The sequence below is a fragment of the Falco rusticolus genome, chromosome 3 (assembly GCF_015220075.1).
Source record: "Falco rusticolus isolate bFalRus1 chromosome 3, bFalRus1.pri, whole genome shotgun sequence".
NCBI lineage: Eukaryota > Metazoa > Chordata > Aves > Falconiformes > Falconidae > Falco > Falco rusticolus.
The window spans coordinates 99,554,665-99,570,832 of NC_051189.1; the positions used below are offsets into that span (position 1 = coordinate 99,554,665).

The 16,168-nt window shown below is 42.1% G+C and overlaps 1 protein-coding gene across 1 annotated transcript in view; it reads left to right on the forward strand.

The window, feature by feature from the left end:
* Nucleotides 1-14,398, forward strand: part of CDKAL1 (CDK5 regulatory subunit associated protein 1 like 1) — a 430,469-nt gene extending 416,071 nt beyond the window's left edge. The window contains exon 16 of the mRNA XM_037382142.1: nucleotides 10,202-14,398. Within this exon, the coding sequence (XP_037238039.1) occupies nucleotides 10,202-10,408 (207 nt within the window). The 3' untranslated portion in view covers nucleotides 10,409-14,398. The remainder of the gene's footprint in view (nucleotides 1-10,201) is intronic.
* The last annotated feature ends 1,770 nt before the right edge of the window (nucleotides 14,399-16,168 follow it).

Here is a 16,168-nt window from a genome sequence, read left to right on the forward strand (position 1 = left end):
GAGCTGTGGGAGCTGTGTGGGAGAAGGCTGAGGTCCAGCGCCTTCACTGGGGGCTCTGGGCCGAGGTGCAGGTTGCCAGCGTTGGAGCCTGGTCTCACAGGCTCGCTCTTAGGCACTGCAGTGCTTCACCGGTACAGGAGTTGGTTGTCTGGTCAGACCACCCTCTGAACGATACGGGCGCTCTCCTGAGGGCAGATATTCGTTACAGCCTGCAGATTGGATACTTGCTGTTCTTTGATGTCTTAGACAGAGCGCCAAGGCGCTATCATGATTATCTAGCACGAAGTGCGCAGCAAGCCAAGAGGAGTTTTTCTCATGTAACCTTTATTGTGGAGAAGGGCTGACGAGTCATTTGCAGAGTCTGTGTTAGAGCAGTTAGGCTTCCTAATCACAGAAAGTAACCATCGTTTGATGTTTCCATGCGAGAGGCCTCCATTAACTGCAGATGAACTTGACTGAGTGTGAAATTAAAAAGGGAGCCTCGGATTTCCAGACGTTCCTGTAGGTGCTCAGAAGTATGTTAACTGGCGCTGCGGGAGACCTCCTCAGACAGCCCAGGACGCTTAAAGGAAAGAGGCCATGACAATATGAAAAGAAAACCTTTGTATTATCACTGAACCCGCAAAGCTGGTCAAGATCAGTCACACTTTGTTAACCGGGAAACGGCAGGCTGGCATGAAATGCACCTTTTTGCCAAGGTGCGATTCCAGCTGCGCTCGGTGAGCATCTGCAGTCCCAGGGACCGGAGGCATTTAATACTAGCAGGAAAGGCTGTGAAAATGAATGGCAGAGAAGTTGTCAGGAGACTGCATATTAAGGCATTGCCTAGCTTTAAGAAAATTTATTTACACTTAAACTTGACAGAGATAGAAGGTTTTAGAGGCAATGCTGGCTTCTGGTGACAACCGGAATCTGAGGCAGGAATTGCAGAGACCTGATGGCTGGTTTGCGTTATGGCACTCGAAACGCTTTAATCTTCTTTGTTTGTTCCTCTACCTATAAAATGCAGGAGGCATATAGATCCCACAGCTGCCGACTGGTATGGAATGTGAAACCGTGGAAAGTAGTGTCATTCCTAAATATTTGAAATGCTCGTGTTATGCCATGTTTATTACCCATGAGGTTGGAGTGTAAGAAGGGCTGGATCCTTTGTCTCTGTGATTGTGTTTTAATACAACGTTGAAGTCTCCTTGGAACATTCCATTTGTAAGGCTTCAGTTCTGTAGGAATAAATGAAAACACCATAAATTCAGGATTATGACATATTCTAGGATTAAGGGGAAGGTTTTAGCCAAGAATATGTACGTGTATCAGTTTATTCTACTTTGTTCCATGTGAAAGATATTTAAAAGCTTTTCCTGATTTTGAGAGAGAATGTCCCTGGAGATATTTCTGGGATATTTATCACAGTGTTCTTTGCAAATAACAATGGTTAGAAAGGCTTTTAGTATTTTATGCTTTCTACCATTTGGGAGTATAGAATTCCTCTTAAAGATAGTGGTTTAATATGTGCTCAGAGAGTTCACTTCCAAGTAAAAGCAGTATTACTCATTTCATTGTTGATAGATGAATATCACTCAGTTCTATTGGTGGTTCTTGTGGCATGAATATATATTTTCAGATCTAGCTATTCATTTTACTGGGGTGCTCTTTCTGATGAAAACCTTTTGTGTCTTTGCCTGTAGCTACCATTGACCTCCATATAATTGTCATTGTTATTTCAAGATTTAAAAGGGAGGCAAAAAGGTGATAGTCTCTGAAGGCTTGTGCTATTAAAAAAGTATATCATATTTCATTTAATAATCTCATTTGTAGAACAGTCGTTGAACATTCATATACTGCTAGCTCTTTGGCATTCTTTCATCATCCAACTGGGAAAGTTGTTGTATTGTAAACACAACCTTAAAATACTTATAAAAAAAAAAAAAATCCAACAACCAGAAACACCAAAACCCAACAAAAAATCTCTATGACCCTTTAAAGAAGGAGCAAGCAGGAATCCTACAGCAGGATATCTACTGAGGGAGGCTATGGTATGCACACTGCAAAATGGTATCTAGTGTTATTACAAGTAAATGTACATCCTGTAATTCGCTGTAATGTATTTTCAAAGCCATGAAGCCTGTGCTGGTGATCTCTAGGAAACAGATTTGTCTGTTAGCCAACTAATTACCAGATAAGTGCCCAGAGCAAGCACCTGCCATCTCCTTCATAAAACTGTGCTATGCGCAGGGAGATAAATAGTGACAGATTCCCATCCTGAATTTGTCCATATTGTGCTGCTAAGTTCTTTTTTCATTTCAAGTCATTATTTGGACGACTGTGATTTTTGCATCGTAAACTTTTTCTGCTTAAAAGATCTTTCAGATCTCTTGGGATTGCAAGCGCTGACTGAAATGCCGGCTCGCTCATCACTCGTTTCTGGCATAGTGATTGGCACTCCCCACACCTTATTACAAATCAAACAAAACACACACACACAGAATAAAAAAAAAAAAAAAAAAGCTCAGAATCCAGACATCACACTGACTGTTTTTCAAAATGTTGCTTCTGACCTTGAATGACAGGTTATTTTGACAACGCATTATTTGTGTAGTGGGAGGATATTGAGTCGCTAAGTCTAATAGCAGCACAAAACACAGCTATGTAAAAAAAAAAAAAAAATGTGTCAGCTCCTAACTAGAAGCAATTATAGGTAAATATAAAGAAACAGGCTAAAACTGTGAGTGCAATGGAAAGCAGCACAAAACTGTGGTTTAAACATTTTGGTGGTGTTTCTGGCTTGTGTTTTCTTGGTTGTGTGTTTCTCATCTTTTTGTTTCTTTTGTTGGTTGATCTTTTGGGTTGTTTCCCTCTTCCTTAAAGTGTACATCAAAAAGGAAGTAATTTCATAAGCCCCAGTTACTCAGCCTTCTGTCTGGCTTTTTAACTGCATTATGAATTTTGAGGGCTCATTGAGGGAATAATCCTTAAAGACTGTTTGGAGGAGGAAAAAGAAGGAGGTAGGCAAGGTCCTACCCTTAGGTAAGAACATGGAGGAGAGCAGAGAGACACCTGCCAAGAAAAACACCAGTGGAGCCTTACAGTGATGGTGGGAAGTTCAAGTACGGTGACTTACAGAGAAAGAATTAATTTCTTTTATGCTCTTAACAGGAATATTAAAGTTTGATTTCAATGTTGATGGAGGAGGAGGAAGTTCTGGAGGTGGGTCTGTGTGACAAGAACAGAAAGCTGTTATATGGCATGTTGTTCCAAAATTGTGTTCCTGTTGACATCTCTGCTTTGGTTTGTTAGGTGAGGTGGTATGGTCAGCTGGTGCAAGAGAGAAATGGGGAGAAGTAGAAGGAAACCAGGACAGACAGGAGGAGATCGTAGTAGTAATGAAGGTGAGAGGTAGTTGAGGAATGGGAAAGGTGTGCGTTCTACGCTGACCAAAGGAGTCAGACAGATCGTGCAAGTGTTACTGGGAAAGAAAAAAAGGTTTTGCTGGCTTGCTGACCAGGTTGGGGTGGGCCCCAATTAAAGATGATCTCCGTAAGGGATGACAAACCTTGAAGAAACTGTCAGATTTGATGCAGCTGAGGTTAAAGTCAATGAATCTCTGTATCCTCCCATTATTAAATGTGGTTTATGTTTGTATTTGACCGTGGTCCAGCTGCTCAGAGTATTGCTGACCTGCCTTGACCGGGTCATTTATAGTGATTTTGATACAAATTAGGAGCTGGTAACTGGAACGAGTTCAGTGTCGGGTCACATTGATGGTCAGAGGCTGGAGCGCTTGGCCTGTAAGGAAAGGCTGAGGGACCAGGCTTGTTAAGCCTGGAGAAGGGGTGTCTTCAGGAGACCCTCACAGAAGACCCCCACCCTGTGTCTGTGGGGAGGTTATTGAGAAGGCAGAGCCAAGTGCTTCACAGTGGTGCACGTGGGAGGAGGGGCGACAGTGAGCATGAGTCAAAATGAGGGGTTCAAGCTGGATGTGGAGAGAAACATTTATGTCATGAAAACGGTCAACAAAGCAGCACAACAAAGGTCCAGAGGGGCTGTACAGTCTCCATCCTTGGAGGCTGTTTTTCACAGCCCAGCTAATTAAATCCCTGAGCAAACTGGGCCATAGCTGACCCTTCTTTGAGCAGAAGGATGAATCAGGTGCAGGCTGAATCATCCCAGTGTCCTATGACAGATGTAAGACAGTTTTAGTGATTGCAGCTATTTGCAAAATGCTTTGATTTATTTATTTTCATACTATAACTTCAGTTGCAATTATTTGGGTTTAACAGATTAAAAGTCCTAATTATTGCTAAGACTGACCATTTACTGAGAACTTAATAATACATCTGTATTCCTCCTTCAGCTTGGTTCTGTCCCCTCACATATATTAAAGCATACAGTCGTATATCACACACGAGTATATATGCACACAAAACAAGTATGGAATTCCTTTGCAAAACTGCCCGGCTGCTTTATATATTTTTTCAAGGCTTCCCACTTCTTTAAATGGGTAAGTGAACTGCATGTGTATTTGGAATCAGTGAATCCCTAGGAACGGTGCACAGCTGATAACATCTGACACAGGCATGCTTACACACAGCATTTTCTCTTAACAGCGTAGCACCGTGCATTCCTTCATGGTGGCAGGGATGCTCCTTGTGGGAATTATTCTGTTAATTCCATTAGGAAAAAATGTTTTCTCTGCTAGCTATTTTCTACTCTAAGATCAGCATTCCACGTTTGCAGAAGGCTGGTAGAATTGCATAAGTAATAAATCAAAGTAGCTGTCTTAATGCCGACAGAACTACATGCGTCTTCCGGAACTATTCAATAAAATCTAATTTACATATTTTTTGGATGTGTAATCTACACGACCTTCAGTAACTGTTTGGTTTTTTAGATCTGAAAAATGCCTCCAAAGTGTAATAGCCCAGAGTTTCAAGTGGCGCAGCAGGATATGTAATGCATATTTTAACATGTTTTCTTTTAATTTGTCACACAGGCTTGTTGTGCATGATTATCTAAAAGTCTGTATTTTTAAAGCCAGTAGTACAAGTGGGTAACGTGTACTTGGTTGGGCTGAAAAATTCAGAAGTCTAATTTATCTGGAGGTATGCTCAGTGAAGTAGTTTTTCACAGCAGTTAGCTACCACTTCAAGCTCTAACAGTGCCCCTGAGCCATAAAAGAAATTTGCATGTAAGAAATGTTTTGAATCTATTAAAACCTCAGCTCAGAGCTAAAGAGTTGCTCTCATGTCTTTGTTGACTAACATGAAGTGAGATCTTACAAAAAGCCAGGCTGTGATCGACAGATGCCAAAGCTCGGGGTTTGATGTGATTATATATTTCTTTCAAGCATGGCAGTTTAAGGCTGGGGCTGGAGCTTCAGAAAGACAGCAATCAATGGGTCTGCGCAAGAGTACACAAAATATATTACTCCTGGCAGTCGTCAAGGCAGAATTATTCAAAAAATAATCTGAAATGCATTTGATCATACACTAGGTGGTTTAATAATTTATATTATACCTTATTAGCAAAGTCTTGTGTTTACTTTGTGGCTGCCAAAACAAGATGAAAGGCTGCCTCGATGGAAATACAAGGCGCTTAAAGTGTCTGTCTTTACATTTCAGTTTGATAATTTCCCTTCCTCCGCTCATTTTGATTAGTAGCATATAGGTTTAAATCTTAGAGTACCTTCTTCATTGCAGTCCTTTTTAGTGAGAGCACCGCTCCTTATTAACAAGTCTACCAAAGAGTTTATAGCCTATCAAGACTTAAATTATTATAAACACGTATTTCTGGAAACTTCTTTACCTTAGGATTTCCTCCAAGTATTTTTTGGGTAAAAGAAGCTTTGGATTTAGTTCTAAATTCCACTGAACTGAATCATTATGCTGATCTTCCCGAGTCTTGCAGCTACAAAAGTGCAATTTCTGAGCTCAGCTTAGGAAACTGTTGCCCTCTGATTAGTGATTGTGTATAGTAAGTATCGCAGTGATATCAGTGCAGAGTATTACAGAAATGCCTTGAAGGTTTCCTTGAAAAGCTAATGCACTGCAGATATTTTATCTGGAGATACAAATAAGAGCCTTTCAGAATTAATACTTCTATAAAGGGAGAGCGCAGGGAGCGGACCAGTATAACTGCTAGTTCAACAAATGAGATCTTTGCCTCCACCCAGTTTTTTTACAGCAAAGGTGCATAAACGAGCTGTAATAAACTTGATTTTCCGTGGAGGACTTCCCTCCCCTTGAAACATGAAAGATCTTTTCCGCAGGTGTCTTGGATAGCTCTTCAAGGCATGGTATATGGAAAGCTTTAGGGAAAAGAACATGCTTGGGAGGATCTCCGAATAAAGCTGTACAGTATCGCGAGCTCTGAAGCTCATGTGACAGCCCGAAGGAGCTCTTGTAATTTGCCTTGTCTGCCCTAGAAGGCTTAATTTTAGTTTTGGTTTCTGTAACTTCATCCTCCCCCCTCTTTTGCTGTGCGTGCAGTGTACACTACAAATACGCTGTGTGCTTTACCTGGGAACGAGTTCCTCAGACGGAGCCTACAGCAGGATTTTTTGCCCAAATAAAAATATATCTACTGTGTTTTTCACCAGGACAGCTGGAGAGCGGGCGGCGTGCAGTCACGCAGCAGAGCTCTTCCCACGGGGGGGCTGTGTGTCACGTCTGACGGGGCTGCACGCCGGCCCCTCGGGAAGAGGCACCTACCTGCAGGTGTCTCTGAGAGATTACCCTGGATTTAAAAGCTGTTGTAGGAATTGCAGGGGGGATCCAAAGACTGCCATTTCAGTCAAAGGAGCCTTTCAGTCGCAGGGAACCAGGTGTCCCCTTCGCTGTAGGCGCACCCTGTGTGACAGCGGTGACAGAGCTTGCACGGGAGCCAGCGGCGTCACCCACAAGGCAGTGTTGCGAGGCAGAATTCTGGGGCAAACTAGAGACCAGTTCTTAGAAAACATGGATGGGATGAACATATTCATTACTTTTCTTGACCTAAACATTTGGCAGGATCCATCTGAAGAGATAGGTGTTATCAAACAGAAATGCAGCAGTGTTTTCAGTAATAAGCTGTAAAGTACCTCTTAAACAAAAGGGTCATTTTAGTTTACATATTGTAATCTTTTGGTCCATATCAAAACAGTTTAAATCATGAGAAAATTTGTAAAGAAAGCAGGTTAGCAAGGTAATAGGAATAGTGCTTCATGTATGCATCTATTGAAAGAAAAACTTCTGGTTTAAATTGTTGGACAGTCTCCTCTATAATCTGAGCTGCTTTGAAAATGTGAAAGTTTTGAGCAGTTTAGAAAAGGTGATTACTGGTAGAAACAAATGTGTCGGAGTTCAAAATACAAGATAGCAGGAAAACAACAGCATGGTGAAATGGTGAGAATTGTACCTCAGACACAGTGAAGTTTCAATATTAGTAAAATACTGCAAGAGAAAGTCTTTAATCTACGGTAAGAAAATAAAAAACGGGTCTAGTCTTATCAGTATGATCATTAGTTTATGGGAAATATGATAAACTAAGGAAGAAAATGGGCCTCACAACTTTACAGGCTGACTTAATTTAGATGAAATACCGCTGGGACAAGCAGCCGTGGGGCCAGCAGCGTTCCCCACCACCAGGATTTTGGAAACCTCGCTAAAATCCCTTTTGCCGTCAGTCCTACCAGCAGTGTGCAGCACTACCCAATGCACGCGCATTGCATGTTGCGTGCCGTGGAGGTTTAAAGAAAACAATACGGTAGTGAAAAAAACATTATCGACCGTTCATGATCAAAGTTATACCAACAAGATGGGACTATTAGATTTTAGGTTGGAAAACAGAAAAACTATGAAACAGGAATGAAGTGCCGGTGAAATCGCTGCTGAAAACTACTGCACAGGAACGTGAATGAATGCCTGACACGCTGATGTGTTTAACTGTTAGTAAAGGGGGGAAAACAAGGTTCCTCAAACCTTTTGCAAGTTGTAACTTGGTTTTGGGGTGTTTTGCTGGCTATCACCAATCTTGCAGAGACAGGTAGGAACTGAGGCTGAGCATGAAAAGGAGCATCGCAGAGAGAGTTACAAAGTCGTTTATGTGGTGCTGGCCCTTTTTAGCTGTTCGCTAAGCGGTAGCGTCTAATCTTGTACGACTAAATATTCAGGATTACTGATTAGCAAGCTGTGTAGAAATATTTAATGAGGAATTGGGAGTCTGATTGTAGTCAGCCAAATTTTAAGTCATGAATCGGTGAAAATTAAATTTCAGAAGAGATCAGTCTTTGGTTGTAATGATATTTTTACAGCTTTATCTGTTCTTTTAAATCTCTTTAGCCTTAGTGTTAACATGCCAACAATGCATGTAAAAATGGGTCATGACCATAAGTTATGCACCTTAGATTGGTAGAGATTTGTGAGACCTGCAAAGAAAAGACTTTATAAATGTCCAGAAAGAATAAACAGCAAATGAGTTTTGATTCATATATGAAATATTCTTGATGCTGTATGTTTTCCAGTTTATTCTGCAAGCAAAGGTTAACCAGCTTTGATCTGGGGGATGAAAGAGCTGTGGCCAGTTACTAAAATTTCAGATGCCTCAGAAGTTGATTGTCATTAATAACAATGTGAAGCAGTTTTTCAGTTTTTGATGAAGCTCACATGCTCTGTGCCGTGTAGGACTGCAGTCCTGGAGCAGCGCTGTTCCTGCGCCTTACCCTGTGGAGAGCTGCACCCCCATTCCCCTGCCTGTGTCCTTGCTCCATTTATCTGGTTGATGGGCTTCTGGGTGCAGTATATCTAAGCAGTCATCCTCATTTCGTAGGTCACTTGTTCAGTAACCCTTCGCCTGTGTGAACTGTGATCTAAATCAACGATACCTGAGATGTTAGGGTAGCATTTATGCCAGGCTGGCATTTGCCCCATGGTGCTTCCTTACCTTACGGGCAGTAATCCTTCTTTTCCTTCTGCAATTACTATAATGGAGCTGATTCCTGGAATGGAAAACAGGAGGCAGTTACAGACACTTTGGATTGTGTTGTCACACTTTCATGGGCCAGGACCTTTCTTTGGAGCTCTGATATTTCTTTGACTTTGCCCAGAAATATGTTTGGTAAAAAAAGGGAGTCAGGCGCCTGGGCTGTATTTTCTTGTGAGTCTGTTTCAGCTGCTTGGCAAGACAAGATTATCCAGGTGGGTCCCTGACTCGTTTTATACAAAATATGTGTTTTGGGGGGTTGGGGGGGGGAGATTAATCAAACCCCTTTTTTAACTGGAAATTTTCCAACCGATTACAAATCCAGCTGAGCTCAGTTGAATTCCTAAGAGGTGATTGAAACTGAGAGAGGGAAAAATAAATGATGAACTGAGTTTTATGATGCAAGAGGTTTACACCTTTGTTTGATTACACCTTTACCATTTACACCTTTTGCAAATGTCATCAGGTTACAGTTTGAATAGGTGTTGTTACTTCTGAGTATCTACAGTGCTGGTGCGCTGAACTGAACAAGGTTGCAAGAGAAAAGAGTTTCTTCATCTTTCCTCATGGATTTTTCTACTGAAATGGTGACTCAGCTCGTGCTGCAGTTAGGGGTCCTTGTGTGCTGGGGGGTCTCGGTGCTGGCTGGCAGGTTGGGAATGGTCAGGGTAGGCGCAGCAGGGAACTGGGATTCAATATGCGGAGTGAGAAGGTGAGTGGTCTAGCACAGCTGCCTCCGAAGGGCCGGGGGAAGGAAAAGCTCTGTGGGAGGATTTCCAAGCACCACTGAGCTGGCACACCAGGAGACGGCAACTGACTTTAGAAGAGCCCTGCTGTGCGAAGGATTGCTGTGCTGTGGTCCCCTTTATCACTGGTTAGATGTTTCTTTTGAAGAAGCCAGAAATGGGAGAGCAGTGAGATAGCAGCAAAACAAGCAAATAAATAAATAAACCCATCAAACAACTCTCTGTGATGACACAGAGGTCTGGGGATTTGTTTCTTTTGCGAACGGCTTCATTGATTTGGTAGTTAATTTTATTAGAAAGATTGACTTTGTATGGCATTGGCATTTGTATGGCCTTTTTCTATGAAAACCTGATGATCCGATGGCGATGTGCTGCAGGTTGAATTGTTTGTCTTGAAAAGGGATGTTAATTTGAACATCAGGCGGAGATTTTGTTTGTATTTGGCACATTCAATCCGAAATACTAACAGTTTCAATCCTAATATGTGTGTTTCTTCACAGGAGTTCAGACATGCACCACGGAATGGGACAAACTGGAAAGCACACCCTTCTGCTGAGATCCCAGTGGAAAGCCCGCTCAGCTCCTGGATGGCTTTGCCGCTCCCGTGGCAACGAGGAGGAGGTGGACTGAAGATGCTGTCTGTCAGCCTGGCTCTGCTGGCAGTTCTGGTTGTGTTTTACTACGGAGGAATGAAAACAGAACTGTGAACTGAATGAGGCTTTTATGAAAACAATAAAACTGCGGTCAAAAATCTTCAAAGGAAACACTTTTACCAACAACTCTTAAAAAAAAACCAAACAAAACTAATATAAAGTGGGCAATAATTTGTACTCACCCTATGCCTTTCCTGTCATTCCATAGGAAAAAATGTTAACAAGCTCTAAGGAGACCTGTCTTGCCAAAATTCGAGATCCTAGGTTGGTAGAACAGTTCGTTGCATCTTTCCTCTTCTTTTTTTCTAAAACAATGCAACGTTTGCATTGCTTACTCTGTTCATAACTGCTCAAGCAGGTAAAATTGCATGCAGGAAACTCACAAAGTTTGTTAGAAATCTTTCCATTGAGTGATGTTGGTCATCGTTTATGAGCAGCACGTTTAAAGCTTTCTTAAAGATTTTGCTTAATGCAGTGTGATGGTTTGATATGTCTCTTTTTACATTAGAATCAAGCACTGCTGGGCCATTAAAGTTTGTCGTTTGTTGCTGTTTATTTTGCTGTCATATCTGGGAGAATTTTTGGCCTGCCAGCTTGCCTCTCACAACTTCGCAAGGAGTTACTAGGCTTTGTTAATACAACCAGATTTATTTTTTACATACAAATAGTTTTAAAGGTGTTGGGGTTTTTTATCATCAAACAGGAAGATGGAGTTCTGGCGGTAGAGTTCTGTTAAAAGATGGATTTATTGCAGTACAGTATAATACTCCAAGAGTTCCATGTGAATCTCGTGTTAGTGGTGCATCGGATCATGCTGCGTATAAGACAGTGTTGCTCCGTTACTGGGGAGGTTATGCTTTGCACATTGCAAATTTCTAATTGTTCTCTTCAAGGCACTTTTGTCACGAGAGGATCTCCACACATCTTGAGATCGTGATGGTCAGTCAGGGACTGGAGTCGGTGCCCGCTTCTGGCAGCAGCTGGCTGCAGGATGGTGGTTCCTTCATGCCTTGTCACCTTTCTGGGTCTTCATCCAAACTTCCACTTGCAAAGTCTGTTTAAAATCTTAAGAGCAGGAACCGTATTTTCTTTTATTATTTTTTTTCAGTACATTTGTGTTGTGCCCAGCACAGACGGAGCTGAGCTGCCTGCGTGGCTGTTGGGGTTTAACCCCCATAGGCAGCTTACAGCCACTCGCTTGCTCACCCCGCAGCGGGACGGGGGCAAGAATCGGAAGGGGAAAAGTGAGAAAACTGGTGGGCTGAGATAAAAGGCGGTTTAATAAGTAAAGCAAAAGCCACACACGCAAGCACAGCAGAACAAGGAATTCATTCGCCACTCCTCACAGGCCAGCGGGGCTCAGCCATCCCAGGACAGCGGGGCTCCAGCATGCCTGGGGGGGACTTGGGACGGCAAACGCCATCACTCCGTATGTCCCCCCTTCCTTCTTCCTCTTCCCTCCCAGCTTTTATCGGTGAGCATGACACTATATGGTATGGAATACCCCTTTGCCCAGGGAGGGGCTGCTGTCCTGGCTGTGTCCCCTGCCCGCTCCTCGTGCCCCCAGCCCACACTGGCAGGGCAGCGTGAGAAGCAGCTCAGCACAGCTGGGACACCCCCGGGTTACCAGCACTGGTCACAAATCCAAACCATGGCCCCATACCAGGTACAGGGAATAAATTTAACTCTATCCCACCCAAAACCAGTACAGGGGCTCTACGGTGCAGCTGAATAATCCCCCAGGAAAAATGCTTTGCACTTTATAAACTGAGGATTCATAATAGTTACAAACAATTACTGATGAAGCTCCACCGTGATGCTTTCAGTGCAGCCCATAAATTATAACAACAAATGTAACTGTCTTCAGGAAATCAGGTGTGTAATGACTTGAATATTCTGTTTCCTATTGCAACCACTGAAGGTCGTGAGCCAAGGCTCAAAATTCATGAGATTTAAAAACAAAACCCACCAACCTGTTCTCTTTATTTGCTTCTGTTTGGGTTTTTTTTCAGGCTTTTCTTTACAACCAGGAATATGTAACAGTCAGTAATGTACATTTTTAACAAAACTGAAATTCTCGAAAAAAAACCCCACTTGACTCTGGGAGGTGAAATTTTTAGGAAAGCGCCATGTACCACAAGATTCAGGAAAACTATGAGTTGACAAAATCATTATATCTGAGCCAGATTTTTTGCATTTGATGAGAATAAAGTATGCAGCTATGTTCTATGCCTCTAGCACTCTCTCTGTCAGCCACTCTAGCTTATCTAATCGTAGCAATTACAGACTCATTGCATCAGCTGTTACAGAGATTTACAAAGCTTGTGATTTAGATTCTGTGCATCGTTGGCTTTAATGGGACCAGCTTAGTTTCTTCGAAATAATGCAATATACAGAAAGCGGCTTTGTAAATGACATTGCCCACAGATGCAGTATATTCTTAAACTGTGCTTTAATCTGATAAGTCAGAAGTGTTGTTTGTCAAGTATTTTATTACCTTCCTTTAGATTTTGAGAGGGCTTTTTGACACTCTGTGTTGTAGAGCAGTAGAGTGTTATTAGTCTGTCTTTTTTTTTTTTTTTTTCCTGTTTATTTACAACTAAAGCTTTCAAAGCCAGTGAGCTGAGCAAGTCAGTTCTGCTCGAAGAGCTCATCTGGACCTCCAGGCAAACCTCAAGCTGCGTGCTGCCCTGGGCTGCTGTTGGAGGCTGGGGAACCTCCCTGAGTGTAGGGAAGTGTAGGAGTAGGTCAACTTCATGCAACGGGTTGACCTGAACACGTTTGAGCTGTGATTTTTACTCCCATTTAGCACCTTGAATGCTCCTGACCATGCCAAGCAGTGGTTTTAATTTTGACATCGGTGTGATGTTTGAGGCCTGCGTTCACCAGATACCCTCTCGGTCCAAGCCATCAGAGTGGATGAGGGATGAGGACTCTCCTGCACTCCCCGTTAATGAGGTCCCTGCAGGAGAAATTCCCCACAGTCAGTTGATCTGAGCTTTACACATGCATGAACGCACTCATCTCTAGAGAATGTGTTTGCTCATAAGCAATCTACATTCAATGCCTTTTCTTTTTTTTTTAAGCAAAAAAGAATCATTTCCTTTTGGTACCAAGGAAGCCTCAACTATTTTTCTTAAATGTCTGTGGTAGCTCTGAGTTCTCTTTGGTTGTTTTCAGTGAGGAATCTTTCAAATCACAAGACTTGAAAATAGCAAAGGTGTCTTAAATCTCTTCTGAACAACATTAAGTGCACTCTTTTAATGTCCTATTTGTGCATGGGTTTGGAGGCTGGAGGACTTTGTCATTGAATCTTTTCATTGCAGTTTTCTGTTAATGGTATAGAAGAAGAATATGAAATAAAAGGAGCGGTTTATGTAAAGCTTGCTCTGTAAATCAGGAGGGAGAAAGAAGGTACCTTTTGAGGAGAGTTCATCCACCTCTGTCACATCACTGCCTGCACATCTCTGAACATCTGACAGCTTCTGTTAATCTAGTTTCACTCCCCAGTTCAACTTCCCATATGGAAAGCCAGAGTGATTTTTGAATAACAGCAAGTAGTATCTGAAGTGGCAGCAACTGGCAACTCTGACATTGAGCTTGGCTGTGGCCATTACCCAGAGTCCTCCCGCTCTTCTTGAGAAGCAATTACAATTTCACAGGTTGGAATTAAAATTCCCTGCGGTATGCAATAGAGTAACTGAAACTGTCAAAGTGATTTCAAGCTGCTAATCTCTTGCTGCTCGAAGAGTGAAAATAGAGCCGCTCTTACCCAGGCGCAGATCTGACAACTTAAAAACTCCAGCCTTCCGCTGTGCTTAAATACATATGGAGGGTGGCTTGATCTGCTCACAGAGGATAGCTGTAAAGATGTTATGTCTATGAACATTTGTGTGTTATTAACAAGTCTATCTTTTTAAACTTTAAGATGTGTGTAACTTCAGGGACTAAGGAGAATGTAGAAGGAGTCTTACACCCGAGCTCTGAGAATTCCAAGGAATGAGTAAGGCATGTGTGAGGCTTATTAAAATATTTATTTATGTACTTTTGAACATGCAGTATTTTTCGCTGAAAAAATTGCTTGTAACTTTCCCAAATTTTAATTTCATATATTTATATCCCACATTTTATTTTGAATGCATTGTGTTTGATTGTATAGATAGAACCAAAGAGCATGTGGAAATCAAAAACAGAGGAAAAAATGGAGAGGCTGTAAAGCTGGGGTGCAAAATGAAAAATATTAGTGCAAAAGCTGCAAAGCAGGTTTGAACTGGGAGACAGCCCGTGGGGTTAGGGACTGGCTGCAAAACACCATTTGACTTGTTCGGTGGCAGGGTTCATCCACTAGGTAGTTAAAATTAGAATGACTGTCAGAAAGTAATTGTGCAAATATCATTAAGTATCTTTTAGCTGCATATTTCATTCACACAGGCGCTTAACATTAATGTGAATATGTTTTTCTTTAAATGAAGATGCTTTGGTGGCTGGTGGGGAGGACATGAAATTCTGAATAGTTCTATTTTAATTTTATTTAAAGAAGCCCAATAAAAAAAAATGTAAAAAATAGTCACGGCCCTGCAGCTGCTGGTATCCTGAAGTCTGTTAATGCCCACTTGGGAAGCTGTGGTTATGGATGTGGATCGTTGATGCTGTAGATCTTTGTGCTGTGTTGTGACAGGTCGGATGTTTGAAAAGTCATGGAAGTGCCAGTGTTCCAGTCACACACTGGTCAAGCTGACGGCAGAAAAGATCTTCAGACCTCCTTGTTTGTCTGTCCCACACCCCTCTCTTGCACCTTTTCACCAGCTGTGCAGAGACTTCTCTCCATTCCCTGTGTCACTTCTCATTCAAATGTCCTTTATCATTGTCAGGAGTTTAAAGGACAGTTAGATAACATGTTTACATTCCGTGTGATCCTCTTAGGAAAGGAAGGTAAGAAAGAGGAAGGTAAGGATATGTGGTCCGTTGATGAAGGTGGTATGATGATGAAAGAGCATGAGAAGCTCTAGTGCAACGCTACAAGGGCTATCTCATCACCTAAAATAGATCAGGAGGTCTGTCTTGTGCGTCCTTGCTTTTCTCTACCTGAAATCATTAGGTGCTCCTTGTATCATCACTGGGAGTAAACGTCATTTCATATGTACTGCTCGACAAATCCAGAGTGACTAAATTACGTGTGCTGGGGCAGATTGAAGTAGGGTAGTAATGTAGGCTAAGATGCGCAGGTGTATGCAGTCCTAAAAAACAAGCAGCCCGTGCATCATACAGCTCTGGTATTCACAGCTGCAGGTTTTTATGGACTCCTAGTCATTAGCATGCAAATTCCAGGTATCAGAATCCCCCCACGTGTAGGGAGCCAGCATTGAATAGGAGAGGGGGGGGAAAGGGAAAAAGAAAGGAAAAAACTGAACCTTGACTCGTTAAGTACAAGAGCGTGTTACTTAGTACCTGCATTGCCAGAGAAATGCATTAGCAGCTTGGAAGGAAGCTAAATACGACATGGTGGCATCCCAGATCTGTTCTTTGCACCTTTTGCTGCTTTTTCCAAAATACTCAATCTACCTTCCAGAAGGATGAAGATTCCCCTGGCAAAACCTAACCAGATCAAGAGGGGGAAAGCCTGCTTTTTCACGGTGGTGATTTAGCACTTTTTTCACTGCAGGGGAGAGCCAAGGTGTGTGAATCATGCCCCATGAATGGAAAAGAATAATAGTTGAGTATGTCTTCAACAATCTTTATTTTATTGGAAACTATTTAGCAGTGATAGCTGTTCTTGAAAAGTGGTGTTAATGTGGTGTTTTATAGAGCACAATC